The sequence below is a fragment of the Archocentrus centrarchus genome, chromosome 16 (genome assembly GCF_007364275.1).
Source record: "Archocentrus centrarchus isolate MPI-CPG fArcCen1 chromosome 16, fArcCen1, whole genome shotgun sequence".
Lineage (NCBI taxonomy): Eukaryota > Metazoa > Chordata > Actinopteri > Cichliformes > Cichlidae > Archocentrus > Archocentrus centrarchus.
The window spans coordinates 34,504,328-34,522,813 of record NC_044361.1 but is presented as its reverse complement, the minus strand read 5'-3'; the positions used below and the strand labels follow the sequence as shown (position 1 = coordinate 34,522,813).

Here is an 18,486-nt window from a genome sequence, read left to right as displayed (position 1 = left end):
TGTGCAGACACGATAAGATCAGCAGACTTAATTAGCTCCTCCACCCCTACTCGACTCTAATCACATATTTGCATAATAACATTCAGAGCTCAAACTGTCAGCTGCATTATGTTTAATGACATCATTTCCTCCACTTTTTAATCCTATCACACTGGTCTTTGTGCAGCAGCAGTGAGGCCTGACATGCTCCTATTAATCTGTCTAATCAGCCAATCACAGCAGCAAGTCAGACACGGTCCAGACGACCTGCTGAAGATCAAGGCGAGCATCAGAACAGGGACGAAAGAGGATTTAAGGGTCATTCCAGAACTGGAGGACGATTTAGGCTCCAAAGCATCAAAGGTGCACTTTTCATGAGATGTTCTGGCAGTTGTGACCTGTGCTCGGCGCAACCTGCAACCAACGCTCTGGGAGCAGAAAAAGGAGATTATAAATATGCTGCTTTACTTAAAGACAGTCATCCTCGAGCCGAATGCTCGTTCAGCTACAGATAAGACTGGACTTCTATTAATTTAAGCTACTTTTAAAATCTACCTTGCCCAGCCTGTTAATAGTCATACATTTAATTATCGTGAAGCTGGGCTGAGAGAAAAACTACACTCTTGAGGGTTCTCGAGAGTTCTGTATTTTAAATAATATTTTGGAACCAGTTTTCCAACAGCTGGAAACATTTTGTCTCAGGACGAGTGACATTTACACAACAAATGTGTGTTTCAGTGGATTATTTTCAAATTCATGGGTTGGGAAGAAAGTAAAGGAACTCAAATGCACTTGTTACAACCAAGGTATGCAGAACAGCATCTCTGAATGCACAACATGTCAAACCCTGAAGCTACAGCAGCAGAACCACACCGGGTGTTCCTCCTGTCAGCTAAGAACAAGAAACTGAAGCTACAGGTCTCACAGGCTCACCAAACCTGGACAACAGAAGGTTGGAAAAATGTTGCCTGGTCTGATGAGGCTCGATTTCTGCTGCAGCATTCAGACAGTAGGGTCAGAATTTGGCACAGCTGTGTGACGCTGTCATGGCGACATGGACCAGAATCTCTGAGGAAGGTTTCCAGCACTACGTTCAATCGGAGCTGTGAAGGATTAAAGGAGCTCTGAGGAAGAACAGGTGTCCAACCCAGTACTAGCAAGGTGTACCTAATAAAGTGTCCAGTGTGTGTATATATATATATTATATATATATAGATATAAAAGACACAAAAAATGATGAGACAAAGTCTGCAGAATAATCTGAAAATGCTTTAACTGCAAGGAGGCAACAACACTGAAAAGTCTAAAATGATGAAATAAATAAAGAAGAAACCTCTAAAAAGAGAAGCAAACATGACTCAAAGGGATGGCAAACACAAAGACACGCTGACACGAGCACAAAGACGGCCGATGACAAAGAGCCGAACGCCTTTGTGTCAGAATCTGTCTGTGATTTCAGAATGATTACCTACAAAGATTCAGATAAAGTTTAACAGCAAGCACAGCCACAAACCATCCAGGAGCTCCTGACACTCAGAGCACCACGTATTTATGCTGCTTCAGGAGAATCAAAAAATATTTGCTGATTCTATTTTAAACTGATTCTGAATGTCCAAATAACACACACACACGCGCTGTGGCCTCACCAGGGAGTCCTCTACGGTGTAGTTGAACATCTCCTTGGCGTCTGTCTTCAGGTTTTGGACAAACTCTTGGTACTCTGGGTTCAGAGGCTCTCGGTACGTCAGGATCTTCACATTCTGAAAGTGAGAAAAAATATTTAAAGTGATTATTACTGTGAAATCCTTCATTTGGACAGACTGTCTCACTGACATCGAGACCTCCTCTTCAGCAGTGACCTGTGAAGAAAGGACCTTCAGTCTAGCAGCAGACACAACACAACTCGAAGCCTCATTACACATGCTCAGAAACCAAGACAAGGATGAGTGTGGGTAACTGCAGATACATGAAGAAATACAGTCCCAGTCAAAAGTTTGGACACACTCACCCGTTCACTTGAATGGGTGAGTGTGTCCAAACTTCTTGCCCTACATCGTCTCTCTGATTCTGCTCACGTGAACAACAATCAATTCGTGCAGTCTGTAAATGAGTTCTGAATTTCATGGTTTTAGACTGTTTGAAGCACAGATGAGTGGAAGACATTGGAGAACAAATATGAGAGCTGTTCAAAGAAGACATTTGTCTTCAAACACTGTTTTTCCATTTAATGCTTCCCCACTCTGAAGTCTGATTATCTGCAGCCATCAGTGATCTTCAGCCTGCATGTGATCGCTGTCAGCGGTCTCTGTTTCGGTCAAGTCTGAAGTTATCAGATTTCTGGTGTTTAAAATCTTCTCAGACCTTTTTGGGATGGACCATCTATAAAATATTTGGAGTAACTTCCCCAAACGTGGCTCAGAGGCCCAGGGCAGCATCTTCAGCCTTTCTCGTTTCTGGGCAGAGATGGAAGGACCCTCGCCCCCAACCTTCAGACACCGGATTAAGGATGGTGTGTGCTTCCTTCCAGCTGTTGATGAAGATTATCATCATGCTCTTAATTCCTTCAGTAGATACAACTGCAAACTTAACATGTGGCGAGTGTTAAAATAAGACTGTATGTCAACGACATGATCAACATATTTCAGTGTTTGCATGGATGTTGAGGTGTCAGGTTCAGGCCTGGTAGACATTTGTGCAAGAACACAATAAGAATTCAGCATCGGGATGGTCGGATGAAACGCTGCGTGGCCTTCAGTCAGGCTGAGTTTGACGGCTCTGGTGGAAACAGAAACAGGACGTCTTGTTGGGGAATGCTTTGAGGATGAGACTGTGTGATTGGTATTTTTTGGACTAAATGAAATGTGGGACTGCTCTGACCCCCATAGAATGATTTATGTGTGGTCACATTAGCTCTGCAGTCCAGAAGACAGTCACAGAGCTTCTGGCCACACGGCGGCTGTCAAGATGATTTTAAGCAGGTGTCAGCCTGTCCCAGAAAATGAAAAGGCCTCATCGCTGCAGACAGACAGAGAGGAGGAGGAGGAGGAGACACCTCACATCATCATCATCTGCTCGACTTTGCTCAGAAAAACAGCAGAAGCTGAATGAGAACAAAGGAGGGATGAAGTCTGAATAAAACCCAGAGAGAGAGCAGTCTCAGACACTCAGATAGATGGGCAGATTATTCACCGTGTTGCTCAAATAAATGTGGAGGGAAAAACGTCGTCGGCTGCTACAGTCAGGGACAGTCGGCCTCTTCATCACATTTGATTACAGCTCATCTGATAACGTGGTTAAAGCTGCAAACCAAACACCAAAACCAGAGTCAGGAAGCAATTCAAAGGACTCTCCATCTCAGGAAGTCTTCTTTCACCACCTGTCAGCCTCCAGGACCAAAGAGCTTTGGTCCTTTTGTTTTATTCACTCAGAAACCAAAAGGCCCATCTCTGTTTTCTCATTCTAGTGATTAAATATTGGTAAATGAAAATGTAAATTAAACATTTTTTTTCTAACAGCTCCAAAGGGATCCATTATTTCAGTCCTTATGGCTATACCTATGTCTCAAGAGTACCCCATGTTTGTGCTGTTGGAGCCATATTATGACCAATAATATGGCTGCTGTGCAGTTAATTGGACTGAGACCATCCAAGATTCTAGGATCTGATTGGATGTTACTAATTAGCAGGTGTCTGTGTGATGATCCCATACAGTCTGTGGATGCAAACTAAACTAAACACTCATGCTGAGATTTCAAAATGACTCCAGAAACTAATGGGAGCTGATGTTTTATGTACAGAGTGCAGTTTGGACCCATGTGGTGTGATGCAGAGAAACTAACGCTCTTTAGGTCAGGGTGCTTGTGCTTTCTCTCTCTGCGTCTGATGCTTTCAGATCTTTTTCTCACAGCTCGGTGAGTCTGATAGAAGCAAAGAGACGGAGCCCTCCTTTACCTCTAATCCATCAGGCTTTACTTCCTGTCAGAAAACGTCCCTAACAGGTCTCTGAGGAACACCGCAGCTTGACAGGCCAGTAATATGCAACCACTCCGGCATCGTCCAACAAGTCTCTGCTCCAGTTTTGCTGAGTGAAATTCCTGGATTTTATTTATGAGCTCTAATTAGCGGGTTACCATCAGATGCTGTGAATTCACAGGTCATCCTGTGCTTGAAATCCCCCCACAGAGACATTAAAGGAGGTTTTATTTCCACAGGAAGAGCTGCTTTACTTTTTAATCAGCTCGCCATGCTAATTAAAACTGTGGACGATCAAAACCTCTTAGCTGAAAAAGACTCCTCCTCTCTCCATCAGCCTTTTACATGTTTGGTGCTGAACAGTGTTTGATGAAGGAAACATTTCCTTTCTCTTCCAGCTCAGAGAAACTTCAGTCTCAAAATCTACTCATGGTCTGATAAAAACTAGCACTTAGGTATAAACCACAGAGCAGGATTGTGTACGAGTTCTTTAGCTCAAAAAAAATCTACAACGCCAGTCCCAAAAACAGGACATCATCTAAAATGTAAATTAAAACAGATGATTTGTAAATCTCATAATCCCATATTTTAGTCACACCAGAACACAGGTCTGTGTTTGCCGCTGTGCAGCATTCCCTCTGCTTTAACAACAGTCCATAAATGTCAGGAAACTGAGGAGAGCAGCTGCTGGACATTTGGAGAGGAATGTTGTCCCGTTCTGTCTGACTGAGGATTCTAGCTGCTCAGCAGTCCTGGCTCTGCTTTCTCCTGCTTTTGGCTTCCTGATGCTCCAGATGTTCTCAGCTGGTGAAAGGTCTGGACTGCAGGCAGGCCAGTTCAGCACCTGGACTCTTCTACTACGAATCTGTGCTGCTGGAATAGATGCTCTGTGTGTCAGATGTTTAGCTACTCCTCTGTCACTGTTAGCTCTCCCTCAGTCAGTCACCCAGCTGGGAAATCAGGCCAACTGGGTGACTGTGAAGAGGAGGTGTAGTCCTAAACAGAAGCCCCGGTACACCACCAACCCGTTCACATTTCTGGTTTTTCCCCACTCAGCGACACACCCGAACAAACTTCTGGTTTCTCTGTTTTGAGAAACATGAAGCTAGTGACACCAGCAGCCATAGTCAGATATCTTCCAGGGACCAGAGCGGATGACATTCAAGGAAATTTTAATTAATGCTTCAATCTTTAATATGATCAATTTATTTTTATTAGTTGGCTATGTACCACAGGCCTTCAAGTTAGCAGTAGTTAAACAATTACTTAAAAAGCCATCACTGACCCAGCTGTCTTAGCTAATTATAGGCTAATCTCCAACCTTCCTTTTCTCTCAAAGATTCTTGAAAGAGTAGTTGTAAAACAGCTAACTGATCATCTGCAGAGGAACGGTTTATTTGAAGAGTTCCAGTCAGGTTTATGAGTCAGGGATTATGAGATTTACAGTCAGGACACATTAATTAGTTAAACTGCAGGAATGTCTTAAAGACATAAAGGCCTGGATGAATTTTCTGCTTCTAAATTCAGATAAAACTGAAGTTATTGTACCACAAATCTTAGAAACATGGTGTCTAACCAGTTACTCTAGATGGCATTACTTTGGCCTCCAGGAACACTGTGAGAAATCTTGCAGTCATTTTTGACCATTCATTCACCTCTTTTCACTCTGTTTATACTTCACTCTGCATTTAATCATTAGTAATTATTAATCACTGGCTCTCTTCCACAGCATGTCTCTTGTCCTGTCTCTCTCCCCTCAGCCCCAACTGATCACAGCAGATGACTGCCCCTCCCTGAGCCTGGTTCTGCCGCTGTTTTCTTCCTGGTAAAAGGGAGTTTTTGCTTCCTACTGTTGCTGAGTGTTTGCTCATCGTCTGATTGTTGGGTTTTCTCTGTATTATTGTAGGGTCTTTACCTACAATATAAAGCACCTTGAGGTGACTATTTCTTGTGATTTGGTGCTATATAAATAAAATTGAACTGAACTGAATAAAAATTGAAATATGAAGGCCTTCTCTGAAGAAGATGCCACCTCGATGGAACCGCATGTTGCTTTAAAACTTGCATATACCATTCAGCACTGATGCAGCCTTTCCAGATGTTCCAGCTGCCAGGTCCACTGATGGACCCTCTTTAGTCCATGTTTGGATTCGTCTGACCTCAGAACAGTTTCCACTTTGCCTCAGTCCAGTTAAAATGAGCTTTGACGGTGCTGTTTCTGGATCAGGTTCACAGATGGCTTCTTCTTGCATCTGTGGATGGCACGCTGAGCTGTGCTCAGTGATTTCTGGAAGAGTTCCTGAGCCCATGCAGAGACTTTTTTAGGACAGACTCGGGCCTGTTTTTACTGCAGTGCTGCCTGAGGGCCTGAAGTTAACGGGCACCCAACATTGTTTTTGCGCACAGAGATTTCTCCAGATTTTCTGAATCTTCAATCAATGTTATTATGTACTGTAGATGATCAGATATTCAAAATGAGGAATATTATTCTGAAATTGTTCCACAAATATTTAATATGTTTTCACCTGTTCTATTGTGAATAACATATGAGCTAATGAGATTTGCACACCATTCTGTTTTTAATTTACTTTTTAACAGCGTTTTTTGGAGTTGTACAAATCAGAGCTGAAAGCTGCACAGGTGTGAAATCACTCTAAATTTTCCAGGCTTTTAGCACTTTCCAAAACAGTGTTTAAACTCATATTCATTCTATTAAATCAGACAGAGATTTAGGTTAATCACCATAACCTTTCCTCATAATTACAGGGCCTGATCTCATTGCATGATTACCACATAATGAGGGCAATAAATCCAGCAAGCTATGAAAATAAAGCTGTGGCTCTAATTTCTGTCACATATATCCACTCATCATTTTTTAAGGTGCAGCTGCAGGTTGTTAGCAATCATTATATGAAAAACAGTTTATTCTTCTCACACCACTAAAGGATCTTTCAAGGACCTAAAACTGCAGCTGCACATCTTTGAAAAGTTTAACCCGGTTACACGTGATGAGGAATTTAAAAAAGGTTCTGACTGAATGCTGCAGATGGACAAACACGAATATCATGTTACACAGAGCAGAGGTGGCAAAAGTACTGACATTCTGTACTTAAGTAGAAGTACAAGTACTTGTGTTAAAAAATACTTGAAGTACTGGTTCAACTTCTTTACTTAAGTAAAAGTAATAAAGCACAGGCTCTGAAATCTACTCAAAGTAAGAAAATAAAAGTAGTTGGTTGGAGGTTGGTTGGAGCTCTGTGCACCAACACAGAGCTTTACTGTAAATACAGCACAGTAAACTGACCTGTTTATCATGCACTAAACTGCAGTAATTTGAACAACACAAAGTCAGCATACCTCAGTTTACTTTGCAGTCCTTATCTTTAAATCTAACCCCTCTTCTTCCTCTCTGTTCTCTGTCTCCATCTGAGTGAACTTCTCTCTCTTTGCTCTCCCTGAAATACAGCAGCTCTTCTTTTAGCTAGCAGACACACTGTGTGACAAACTACGCACACTTTGTGTGTTTGCTGATATTGTTGAGCATTTAGAAACGTTGCATTTAAAATTACCTGCCACATGTTACTCCCTTTATTTTTGCTCCTCGTAGTGCTAGCTAAATGCTGGAAGTACCGCGAGCACAACTTACGGACATCTGCGGCCCACTGTAACCCCTGATTATAGCGCTATAAATGATTCATTAATTATACGGTTTTTCCTCTTTAATCTTTTTGCATGCGATAAGCCCCGGTGATGAAGGATACACCAGTACGATGGTCTCTTATGTGTCATTGTTCCACTATTTAGAGACAGATCGATCTGATGTTTGATGGCGCAGCGACCTAAAATAAAAACTGTTCTGATGCGTTAAAATTAAAGTAACGAGTCTGTTTCGATAATGTAAGAAGCAGAAAGTACAGATACTTGTGTAAAAATGTAGTGAGTAAAAGTAAAAAGTAGTCAGAAAAATAAATACTCAAGTAAAGAGACCTGAAAAATCTACTTAAGTACCGTAACGAAGTACTTTTACTTCATTACTTCCCACCTCTGTTGAAGAGTGAACACGTGCCAAATTTCATGGCTCGACCCCTTGTGATTTTGGAGCCTATAGACTGGAATATGTGATTACTGAGGTTTATGTAGGAGCCGGCTCACTGATCGTCTGTGTTTAACTGCAGTTCAAAGAGTCTGAGACAGTTTTTTGTGGAGAATAAACTTTAATAGATCTCCTGGATGCTGATTTTATACCTTGAAAGCTTCCTTGGCAAAGACATCCTCGGGGTCCCCGCGGTGCCATGGCTGGCGGCGTTTGGATTTCAGGGTTTCGGCGTACATATCGAGGTAGAAGAAGACGTACTGTTCATGAGGAAGATCCGTCCGTTTGAACTCCACCATCAACTTCCTGAAGAAGTCGGGAGAACAGCAGATGAAGATCACTGGAGGAAGGAGAGAGAGAGAGGAAACGTCAGTGATGAAGATTTTTTCAGAAAGCATTTTCAACATCTAAAAACAGAAAAAAAAAAAAAAAAAAAAAAATCAGTCCACAGGTCAGAGTCACTTAAGGGAAACCTACAAGGAAGACTGCCAGGCTCTGTGTAAATGTGCAGACTTGTAGGTCATATTCAGACTGCAAATTAAAAAACACAAACACTTTCTTTCTGTAAGAACATCTGCAGGGTTCTTCAGACCACCCTGGTACTGGCACGAACTCACCTGTTCGCTCGGTCTGATCGCGACACGCCTCCTTTGATTTTTCACAGTCTTTATTTTTGATGTTTATTGATTTTACTTTGTGTATTTTTGTCACATCACCTTTCTTTATCTTCCTGACTCAGACTGAAACTCGTTCCTGCTGCAGATGCGAGACTCAGTGTGAAGCTTTCACCTCTGCAGAGAAAATGCAGTTTGATCGGACAGTATGAGCAGAGTTACCAGCTGTGTAAGTTTTCCAAAACACGTTTGCCTCAGTGAGTTTGTAACTGCCTGAAGTCTCTGCAGCAAGAATCAGAGCTGGTCAAATGCCCTAAATACTGTGGAAAGGAGCTTCAGCGCTTCCTTTATTACCCCCTTTAGCAGAGGAGACACTGGAGCATTCATCACACTCTAAATCACTGCTGAGTTTCCATCTACTACCAGAACGTAACATGTTTGAAAGAGTTTGTTAAAGCTGCAGCTGAACTCTGAATGTGCCTCCATTAGGCTCTGCTTATTTCTGACGCTGAGTTAGAAAGAAAAAAAAAAAAAAAGAGGACCTCAGAGGTCGTTTCCACCTTGTTTCGTTTGATTTAGTCTGCAGCAGGAACTCTGTCAGCCACAGTTCACTGCTAAAAATCACCACACAGTGATCAGAAAATCTCACCAATCAAACAGAAGCTTATAATGTAAAAAACCAAACCAAACGTACGTCACACAAACTTTCCTCCAGCCTCGCCACTGTTCTACCACGCAGTCACCTTGAAGACTTCTCTGTAACAGTGTCTCAACTAGTGTGTACTCTTCAATATATTCACCATTAGCTGACAGCGATGAGTGACCTAATGATTATTTGGATGCCTTTCCTTAGTAAAAATAGTAACACCGCACTACAAGTTATTTCAAGTATCAACAGTAAAAATACCTATTCTGCAGAAAATGCTCCCCATCAGTGTTATATGGACAATATAAAACAGGCTTGAGCAGCGTGTGACACGGTCAATATCTACAGGAAGATAAAACTATCAGTGAAGTGAAGGTGGTGCATTAGTAAATCAGGCAGCGCTGTTTGAGATGTAGGGACAGAGATCGTGCTCAGACACTGCATGAGAACCGTACCCGTACCCCTGACAGATGAAGACTACATAAAGGAGTTTTCACGATGCTGCGCGTGCCTTAGATCACTTCGCCCTGTGTTTCCCAGTGTTCAGCCTCCCTCGCCATCTCTTCCTGTTTGTCCTCTCATTACCACGTGCTTCTTGCTTTCACTTCCTGTTGTGTGTTTACAGTTCAGTCTCTCCCTCATCTGTCTGTCCATCCTCCTCGCGTCCTCTCAGATTGAGCCTTTTGTTTATTTTCTGGACTCTTTAATCCCGCCTCTGTGACGCTCCAGCCTCTTTGCACTAAAATCCGGCTGTTAAGGAAGAGGAAGCAGGCAGACTGACAGCTGACTGAGAGTCAGATGTGACATCCCACTTGCAGCCGCGAGTCTGAGCAGCAGGAGGATCTGGCTGAAACATAAAGGTTAAGTTTTGTGTGGAAAGAGTCGTCTGCAGGTTTGTGATGTGATCTGAAGGCCGAGGAGAGACAATAATAATCAATAAGATGGCGCTGACGGAGCCCGCTGTGACTCACACAGCTGGAGGGGGGGTTAGCTGCCACCTCCATGGCCGCTGATTACACTGACTCATCTGTCAGAGGGACGTCAGCCGGGTTCATCACATGAGTGTGTGTGTGTGTGTGTGCTCTCTAAGTGAGAGCATCAGCTGTTTCTCTCTGTAGCCACAGACAGAAATCCATTAACTGTCAGAGTGAAGGAGCTGCAGCAGCTGATCGTCTCCATCAGGACGCCATCAGCAACAATACTGATTATACTGATACTGGCTCCACTCAGGAGCTCAGCTCACCTGCATGAACAAGAGTTTTGAAAGCAAAACAGTGAGACCTCATCTTTGATAACCAACCTCCAGTCCTGCTGTGTGGAACTGTGAGTTACCTCACAGCTAAACAGCGTTCAGTAAAACGACCAAAGACACAGTCCCATTACACACCACATACAGCTGTTACTGCATGCTTCGCATATTCAGGTAGTCATCTCTGCTCCAAACTTCAGACTCAAAGAGAAAACTTCACTGACAAAGTCGTTAAAATTTATTCCTGCACTCCTGAAAATCCTCCACAGACAGTTTTACTTTAAGGAGGACCTGCTCCTTTCCATCTTCATATTTTTATTCTTGGACTCCCTGAGAGCAGCTTTGCATGATGCACAGGTCAGAATAATCCTTCTTTATCTCCCACTGCAGTTCATCCTCTGAGGCAAGCTATTGTAGCTCCTCCTGCTTTAAGGCCCTCCTCCCTAAAAACCCCTTATTTCTAACTGGCCAGATTCCGGAAGCCTGCTGAGGGGCAGCACACTCAGTGCTTCTGAGTTTTATTGTGCTGGTTTTATCTGCAGCCATTCATAGCTTAAAACAGCAGTCAGGTGAACTCATGTAATGTGAGCACCTGAAACACCCTCATGTTATGTTACAGTTTCAGATGGGAACCAGGAAAAGGAGAATGGGTCCCGTTTAAGTATACGTGGCAGCCAAAGCTCAGCACTGAATGCAGAAGTGCATTATGGGAGCACAGACAGTTTAAAGACTAATTTCAGCAGACAAAAGATATTAAAACACCTTTCTACTTTAAATGAGTCCCTCAAAGTGAGCGTGAGGAAGATGGCTGATGCACTGCAGCTACTCGTGGTCTTCATGAGCTCGACAGGCAGTCGCTTCCTGTCATTGTTTGTTTCTATTGGTCATGTGACTGTCCATCACAGTGCACTGAAGCATGTGCAAGTTCCACAGACAGTATCAAAGATGGACATAGCCACCGTGACATCACCCATTGGTTTCTCAAGTCATGTTTTGAAGACATGAGCATTTTGCCACGCGTCCCTCCACGGCCATCTTAAAATTTTGAAACCGGATATGACGAGTGAGGGGCGGGTCTGAGTCCACCTTTCCAAAATCGAACAACCACGATTTACAAATCAACTGAATTCTTTATTCATGGTGACCCAAACTGAATGACTGAGCTCAGAAGGATGTTTTGCTGTGGACCTCTATAGGACTGGAAGTCTTTTTACACCACAGCTCTCGCCATCTGCAATTAATCATTAGTTATTATTAATCTCTGGCTCTCGTCCACAGCTGATCTTTTGTCCTGTCTCTCCCCTCACCCTCAACTGGTCACAGCAGATGACCCCCCCTCCCTGATCCTGGTTCTGCTGGAGGTTTCTTCCTGTTAAAGGGAGTTTTTCCTTCCCACTGTCACCAGGTGCTGCTCATATTTTAATTGTTGGGTTTTCTCTGCATTATTGTCAGGTCTTTACCTTACAATATAATGTGCCTTGAGGTGACTGTTGTGATTTGGTGCTATATAAATAAAATTGAACTGAAGTGGACGCGATGGGTGTCAGAGTGCAGTAGTGCTGCTGTCGTGTTGTCCTGTCCAAATCCTGCATGAAGCCTCATCAGCTCAGCGTTTCTGTCCTCAGGTGGAGTCTGTGTCATTTTGAGCTGCTCGCTTGGTGACGTTACTGATCGTCAGACTCCATTTCTAAGTGAACAGTAGTCAGTGTTATTCACTGTTGATGTTGGGAGCAGAAGAAGAAGATGATATCGAGGTGTTCAGCGCGGTCTGCTATCGGTTTGAGATTGAACAGGGTCAGGTTGGCAATTGCATGCAATTTGTTTGTGAAAACATGGCATAACTGTGAGAAATCAGAAATAGATTGCTTCTGCATTAGAGGTGTAGTGTTAGAAACACAGTGTATGTGTTTCTCTCTGAAAGCAGCGAGGCAGTTCAGATCAATGACAAGAGGCTGAAGGAGGATCAATGTGTCTCTGATATCAGGGAGAACTCTGCTGATAGAAGCTGCTGGGACTGAGTGAGGTCCCGAGGACTGAGCCTCCGGCTGAGCTCAGGGTTTATCCAGAGCGACATCATTACAAACTGAACTCTGCGTGCAACAGCTGACCTGCACCATGTGCAGAACATTATTTATCCCGAGCAGTACCCGAGTTAATGAAGGTACGGTTACTGTGACACTAACACAGCCACATTAACAGCGTTTGTTTCTGTTGTTTGTATTTCTCTTGGATGGGTGTTCTGGAATGCAAATTTTGTTATATGTTTACATATAATGACAAATAAAGTCTTCTTCTTCTTAAATAGCTAAATCTAAAAGGTGTTTTCCAGTATCAGTGCTCTCCTCTCCGTTTCTTGGCTTTTCCTGGAGTGTGGATGTCGGAGCCACGGGAAGTCTCCAGAGGGGTGATGACATTCCTCGACCCTCCTCTATTGTTTCAGGCTTTAATAACCTCAGAGCAGGAAGTGACCAGTGAAACCACAGAAACCATGCAGGGCTAAAAGCTTCCTGCTGACTGATACCGAGCTCAGACATCCTTTGGTTTCAGAGTCTGTGAAACCAAATGCCTCCATGTTAAAGCCTGTGTGTGTGTGTGTGTGTGTGTGTGTGTGTGTGTGTGTGTGTGTGTGTGTGTGTGTGTGTGTGTGTGTGTGTGTGTGTGTTTTGTCCTCTACCTGCAATAAAAATACTTATCTAAAAATATCCCTGCACTTCCAGCTCTGATTTCTTTGTGTATCCAGAGGTTTTCCACCATATTTATGCTGCGTACACACACGCATGCACGCACACACACACACAATGGGTTAAAGGTTTGTCCTGCTGAGCAGTGACTGAAATTAAGGAATGAATGCAGAGTGGTGTATAAACAGAGTGAGGTGAGGGAAGAAGAAACACTGCATCGTGGGAACCCCCCACAGTAAATTAAGGAGTTACCGAGTGAATGACGAGCGTTCGGGAAAATCAGCTGGAAATGAGCAGAATCACTTTTAAAAATAGAAGCAGAACAAATATTCTGTTCATTAATGTCAGAGGAGGATTTTTTTAAGTTGCAGGTCGACCAGACAGCACTAATTTAAAGGACTTTGTCAGGTCTTTAGAATTTTAATAATGCCTCTGCAAAAAATCCAAAATATCCAGTACTAAAAAATATCATCCATCCGTCCTTCTCCAGTTATGTAAGAAACAAAAAGTCCACCCTTCCTCCTGCCAGTAAGTCGCAGCCAGGTGCTGATAATCAAATGCACTGATTTCAGCAGTATAGGGTTAATACTTAATAATGATAACCTCCATCCATTAAAATATTGTAGGGGGACTTATGCATGATGACAATAGTAAACTGGCATTGCCTCTATCTTATCCTTTGTTCTGTTGTGTTTTGAGTCGCATACAAATTACGTCAAGAGACTACTGCCCGCGCTGCTATATCCACTCCGCTCAATTGCAATGGAAACACAACAAGACCGTGGCGACTTGACCCGTGCTGAGAAGGTACTAATGGAAATGCAGCAAATGTGAAGTCCATTATTTTGCAGGGTGAAAGGTTATTTCAAAGTTGAAAACACTGAAGACAGTCACGGTCTTCTCAGGAGTGGATGTTCCAGCAAATTCAAGGTCAGACTGCGAAAAAAACAAGAGCGCCATCTCAGGCCTCAGTTAGCATATTAACGGTTAAAGTTCATGACAGCACAATTAGAAACAGACTGAATAAGTTTGGCTGCAAGGAAGGGCTGCAGGAGGAAGCCTCTTCCCTCTTAAAAACATGGCAGCAAAGCAAAGAAACCACAAGACTCCTGGAACAATGTCCTTTGGACAGACGAGACCACAGTGGAGATGTTTGTCCATAATGCACAGCAGCACGTTTGGAGGAAACCAAACTCAGCACATCAGAACAAACACTTCAGACTAACTGTCAGCACGACTGATGATTTGGGCTCCTTGCAGTCACTGAATGGGCCATGAACTCATCTATAAACCAAAGTATTTTAGAGTCAAATGTGAAGTCATCTGTCCCAGAGATAAAGCTTGGACCAAACTGGATCATAAACAGGACAATGATCCCAAGCACTGAGGTAAATCTCCAACAGAAGGGCTGAAAAAAAAGAAAAGAATCACATGCTGCAACACCAACATCTACCAACCGCTCTATCCATCTATCAGCATGGACAACAGATGGCATCCTGGGGGATCTTCTCCTCGAACTGGACCACCACATCACTGAGCTCCTGGAAAGTCTGAGGTGCAAACTGGCAGTGTCAGATGGACTGAAACATAATGTCCCAGAGGTCGTCTATTGAATTTAGTTCAGGTGAGTGTGGGAGCCATTCAGTGCTCTCAATTCCTCCATCCTCCAGGCAATGCCTGCATACTCTCACCAAATGAGGCCGGGCATTGTTGTGCACCAGGAGGAACCCAGGACCCACTGCACCAACTTAGGGTCTGACAATGGGTCCAAGGATTTCATCCCAATACCTAATGGCAGTCAGGGTAGGGCTGCTCCATTATGGAGAAAAGAATCATAATCACAATTATTTTGGTCAATATTGAAATCACAATTGAAATCATGATTATCAAATATCCTCGAGAGGCTAAAGAGCTGGTCCAGTGTTCCACAACCAGGACAGAAAACGCATTGTTCTGTATCGAATCCGAGGTTCGCCAAACTCTCCTTTCCAGCACCCTGGCACAGACCCTTCCCAGGTAGGCTGAGGGGTGTGATCCCCTTTCTTAAAGATCATTATTGTCAGTATTTTTGTTTGTTATTTTTTGGATGATATCCTGCAGCTCCTGCACATTCAACACACCTTCCTGCAAACGTATCTTGTGTCTCGTTATGAATATTCAGTCCTTATTCCTTATTCACGTTAATTAACTGTAACATAACTGTTTCTACCACACTGTACTGACCCCATATAAATAACGTCTGAAAACTCCACAGTGCTAAAGAGAGAAACCCTCTGTGACCTCTGATCCCTGCCACTTCCTGCCTCACACAGATGTGCTGATATGAAAGCGGCCCAACTTCGGCCCCTAATAATGCAAACTTTAAGCCTTAATCCAATTTAAACAGGTGAGTTATAGAAACATCCTCCCCTGATCAGCTTTTATGAAGGGGCAAATTAGCTCTAGAGACCAAACAGTTTCTGCATCAGGCTGTAAAGATGTTTATATCTGCTGGAAAGTTTTAACGTGGGAGTCTGTGAGGACTGACTCATTGGTGGCGCCTTTGCTGGACTGCAGAGGAACTGCAGGTTCTAGTGTTTCTATAAACCAGTGGTCCCGAACATTTTTGAAGTCACAGACCGGTTTAATGTTGGACAATATTTCCATGGACCAGCCTTTAAGGTGTGGCAGATAAATACATCACAATAAATGATACAACCATAATTAAAAAGTGTGATATTTTCTAAGTATAATGATAAACATGAATCCACTGTGTATTCATATGCAACTCTTATCAGCAGCATCCTCTTAACATCGGGCCACAGCATGAAGAACATCCTCTCTGCCAACAACGTGCTCTGGCCGCCATTTTAACATTTAAACATGCCTTCAAAATAAGAATAAGGTACACTGCAAAAACAAATAGAGTAGAAATCAATTAAGCCAGATTTAAATGACCCATGGAATTTCATCCAACTTGTAAAAAAATCTGTCTTATGTGCAAGTCCAAATCTTCCTAATATCCAACAGTTTGGGGTCTAATATTGAATTTCACAGCAACTGCTTCTGCTTCATCTCTGGATTTGCTTTTGCAAATTTTATAATCTCATATTTTTGCTCGTAAGTGCGAGTTTGTAGCTTACGCTTGACTCCTGCACTTGCCATGATTGTCTCCAGTGAAATTAACTAATATGGACACTAAAGCGATCTCCAGGTGTTGTTAGTGTGTGTGTAGTTGTGCATGAACAAGCCAATGCATGGAAGTGGGCAGACGGGAGCTGAGGAACCTGCAGAAGCCATCCGACTAGAGGACATATCCAATTTGTGCGACTTCAACTTTTTCTCTGCAACTCATTTTTGCTAGCTTGTGGGTTGGCTTTGTTTGGCCTCACTAAGTATATCATCCGGCACACACTGATACAAGCTTTGGTTTCACGTGGAGAGTGGCTGCAGAGTCAGCTTAACTTGCCTCACTGCTATCCCTGTGTTGCTAAATAAAAATGGTAAATGGACTAGTTCTTAACTAGCACTTTTCTACTCTTGTTGAGCACTCAAATATTTAAACAAGCATTATGTAGGTCAACCAACCGATTTTGTTAGAAAGGCATGGGAACCAGTGAAGCTTGTGGGTTTAGTTTTAGCAGTGACGTATCACGTGACCGAGACAAGTGTCTTGACAAGTCAAGAGGGAGTTATAGATGGATGTAACGGAGAGGATCCACCCATTTTTCTAAATAAAACATTGTTCAGAGTCAGATAAGTAAAATCGAAATAATCTAAGTTATTTAGTCTTTAAGTGGGGCACCAAATGACCCACAGACCAGTACCGGTCCACGGCCCAGGGGTTGTGGACCTCTGCTATAAACCACAGACATGAATCATCTCCACATTAAACTAAACACCTGCAGACACGTCTTGTTTCAGCAGAACTTTGTGGGTTTCTCAGTGATGAAGATGAGATTTTACAAAGACATCCAACATGACAATGAGATGCCTATGAGAGCGAACCCTGTGATGTTACCTGAGTAAATCTATCATAGCTGCCGAGTTTCTCAGCCACAGTTTGCAGTGATTAACTGCTGTAGAGTCTGAGAAGTTGCTGGTTAATGTTTATGTGTCTTGTTGCTAGACTCCACTCATGCCTGAAACAGCAAATCAGTTTCAGTCGCCTGTGTCAGTGAAACTCTGACGTTCCTTCAGGCTGCGTCCTGCTTCTTCATCAGCGTCACTCTCCCACACTTGAATTAGAGGCTCATCTGAAAGCTCTTCTTTATTAAGTTTTCTTCTTCTGTCTCTCTTCACTCGCAGTCATCAGAGCGAGAAGCCGGCTTGCTGAACTGGAACACGCCGCCGTCAGCGCCACATTAACTAGGAGATCACGCTGCAGCTCTTCATTAAAGCAGAGGAGAGCAGGCTGTCGCTCTGATACATGTTAGCAGGAACACCTTCACACCTGCTGTCAGACCCAGTCAGCAGAGGAACCATTGAAACCCACAATTTTTAGGCTGGAAGTTGATACACTATACAGATCTATCAATTTCCTAGAGAACAACACAGCAAAGCTCTTTAAGTAAAACAGATTGATCAATCTATAATATTTCAGATCAGTCAGTGTCTCGATCAGGAGAAACTATTTTCCATCTTTCTTCCAGGTCTTCACCTTTCTGCTCCTCACTTTAGGGGTAACCACAGTTACTCCTCTGTCACTCCAACCCTCTGCATGTCCTCCTCCATAAACCTCCTCTGAGGTCTTCCTCTTTTCCTCCTGCCTGGCAGCTCCATCTTCAACTTCCTTTGTTCAGTGTATCCACTTTCCCTCCTCTGCACATGTTCAAACCATCTCAACTTCGCCTTTCTAACTCTGAGCTGTCCCTCTGATGGACTCTAATTACTAATCCACTCCATCCTGCTCACTCCTAATGAAGATCTGAACATCCTCAGCTCTGCCGCCTGTCTTTTTATCAGTGCCACCATCTCCAACCATCCATCATAGCAGGCCTCACTACCATCTTGTAAACCTTCCCTTTCACTCTTCCTTCCAGGTATCTCTACTTTACTTGAGTATTTTTTGGCAACTTTTTACTTTACTCACTTCATCTTTACACAAATATTTGTACTTTCTACTTCTTGTATTTTCCAAACAAAATCAAGGTGAAGTTTATTTATATGGCACATTTAAAACAACAAAGTTGACCAAAGTGCTACAAATTAAAGCATTTAAAGTATTATTATTAAAGACTTTCAGGGAATACTGTTAAGTCTTCAGTTTCTATG

The 18,486-nt window shown here is 43.0% G+C and overlaps 1 protein-coding gene across 4 annotated transcripts in view; it reads right to left on the bottom strand.

Annotated features, from left to right (window-relative positions):
• Positions 1-18,486, bottom strand: part of LOC115794823 (atrial natriuretic peptide receptor 1-like) — a 94,549-nt gene that overhangs the window by 48,566 nt on the left and 27,497 nt on the right. For all 4 annotated transcript variants that reach the window (XM_030750481.1, XM_030750483.1, XM_030750482.1 and 1 more), the window contains 2 exons: positions 8,196-8,383; positions 1,626-1,739 (listed from right to left, as the gene is read on the bottom strand). In XM_030750481.1, the coding sequence (XP_030606341.1) occupies positions 1,626-1,739; positions 8,196-8,383 (302 nt within the window). The remainder of the gene's footprint in view (positions 1-1,625; positions 1,740-8,195; positions 8,384-18,486) is intronic.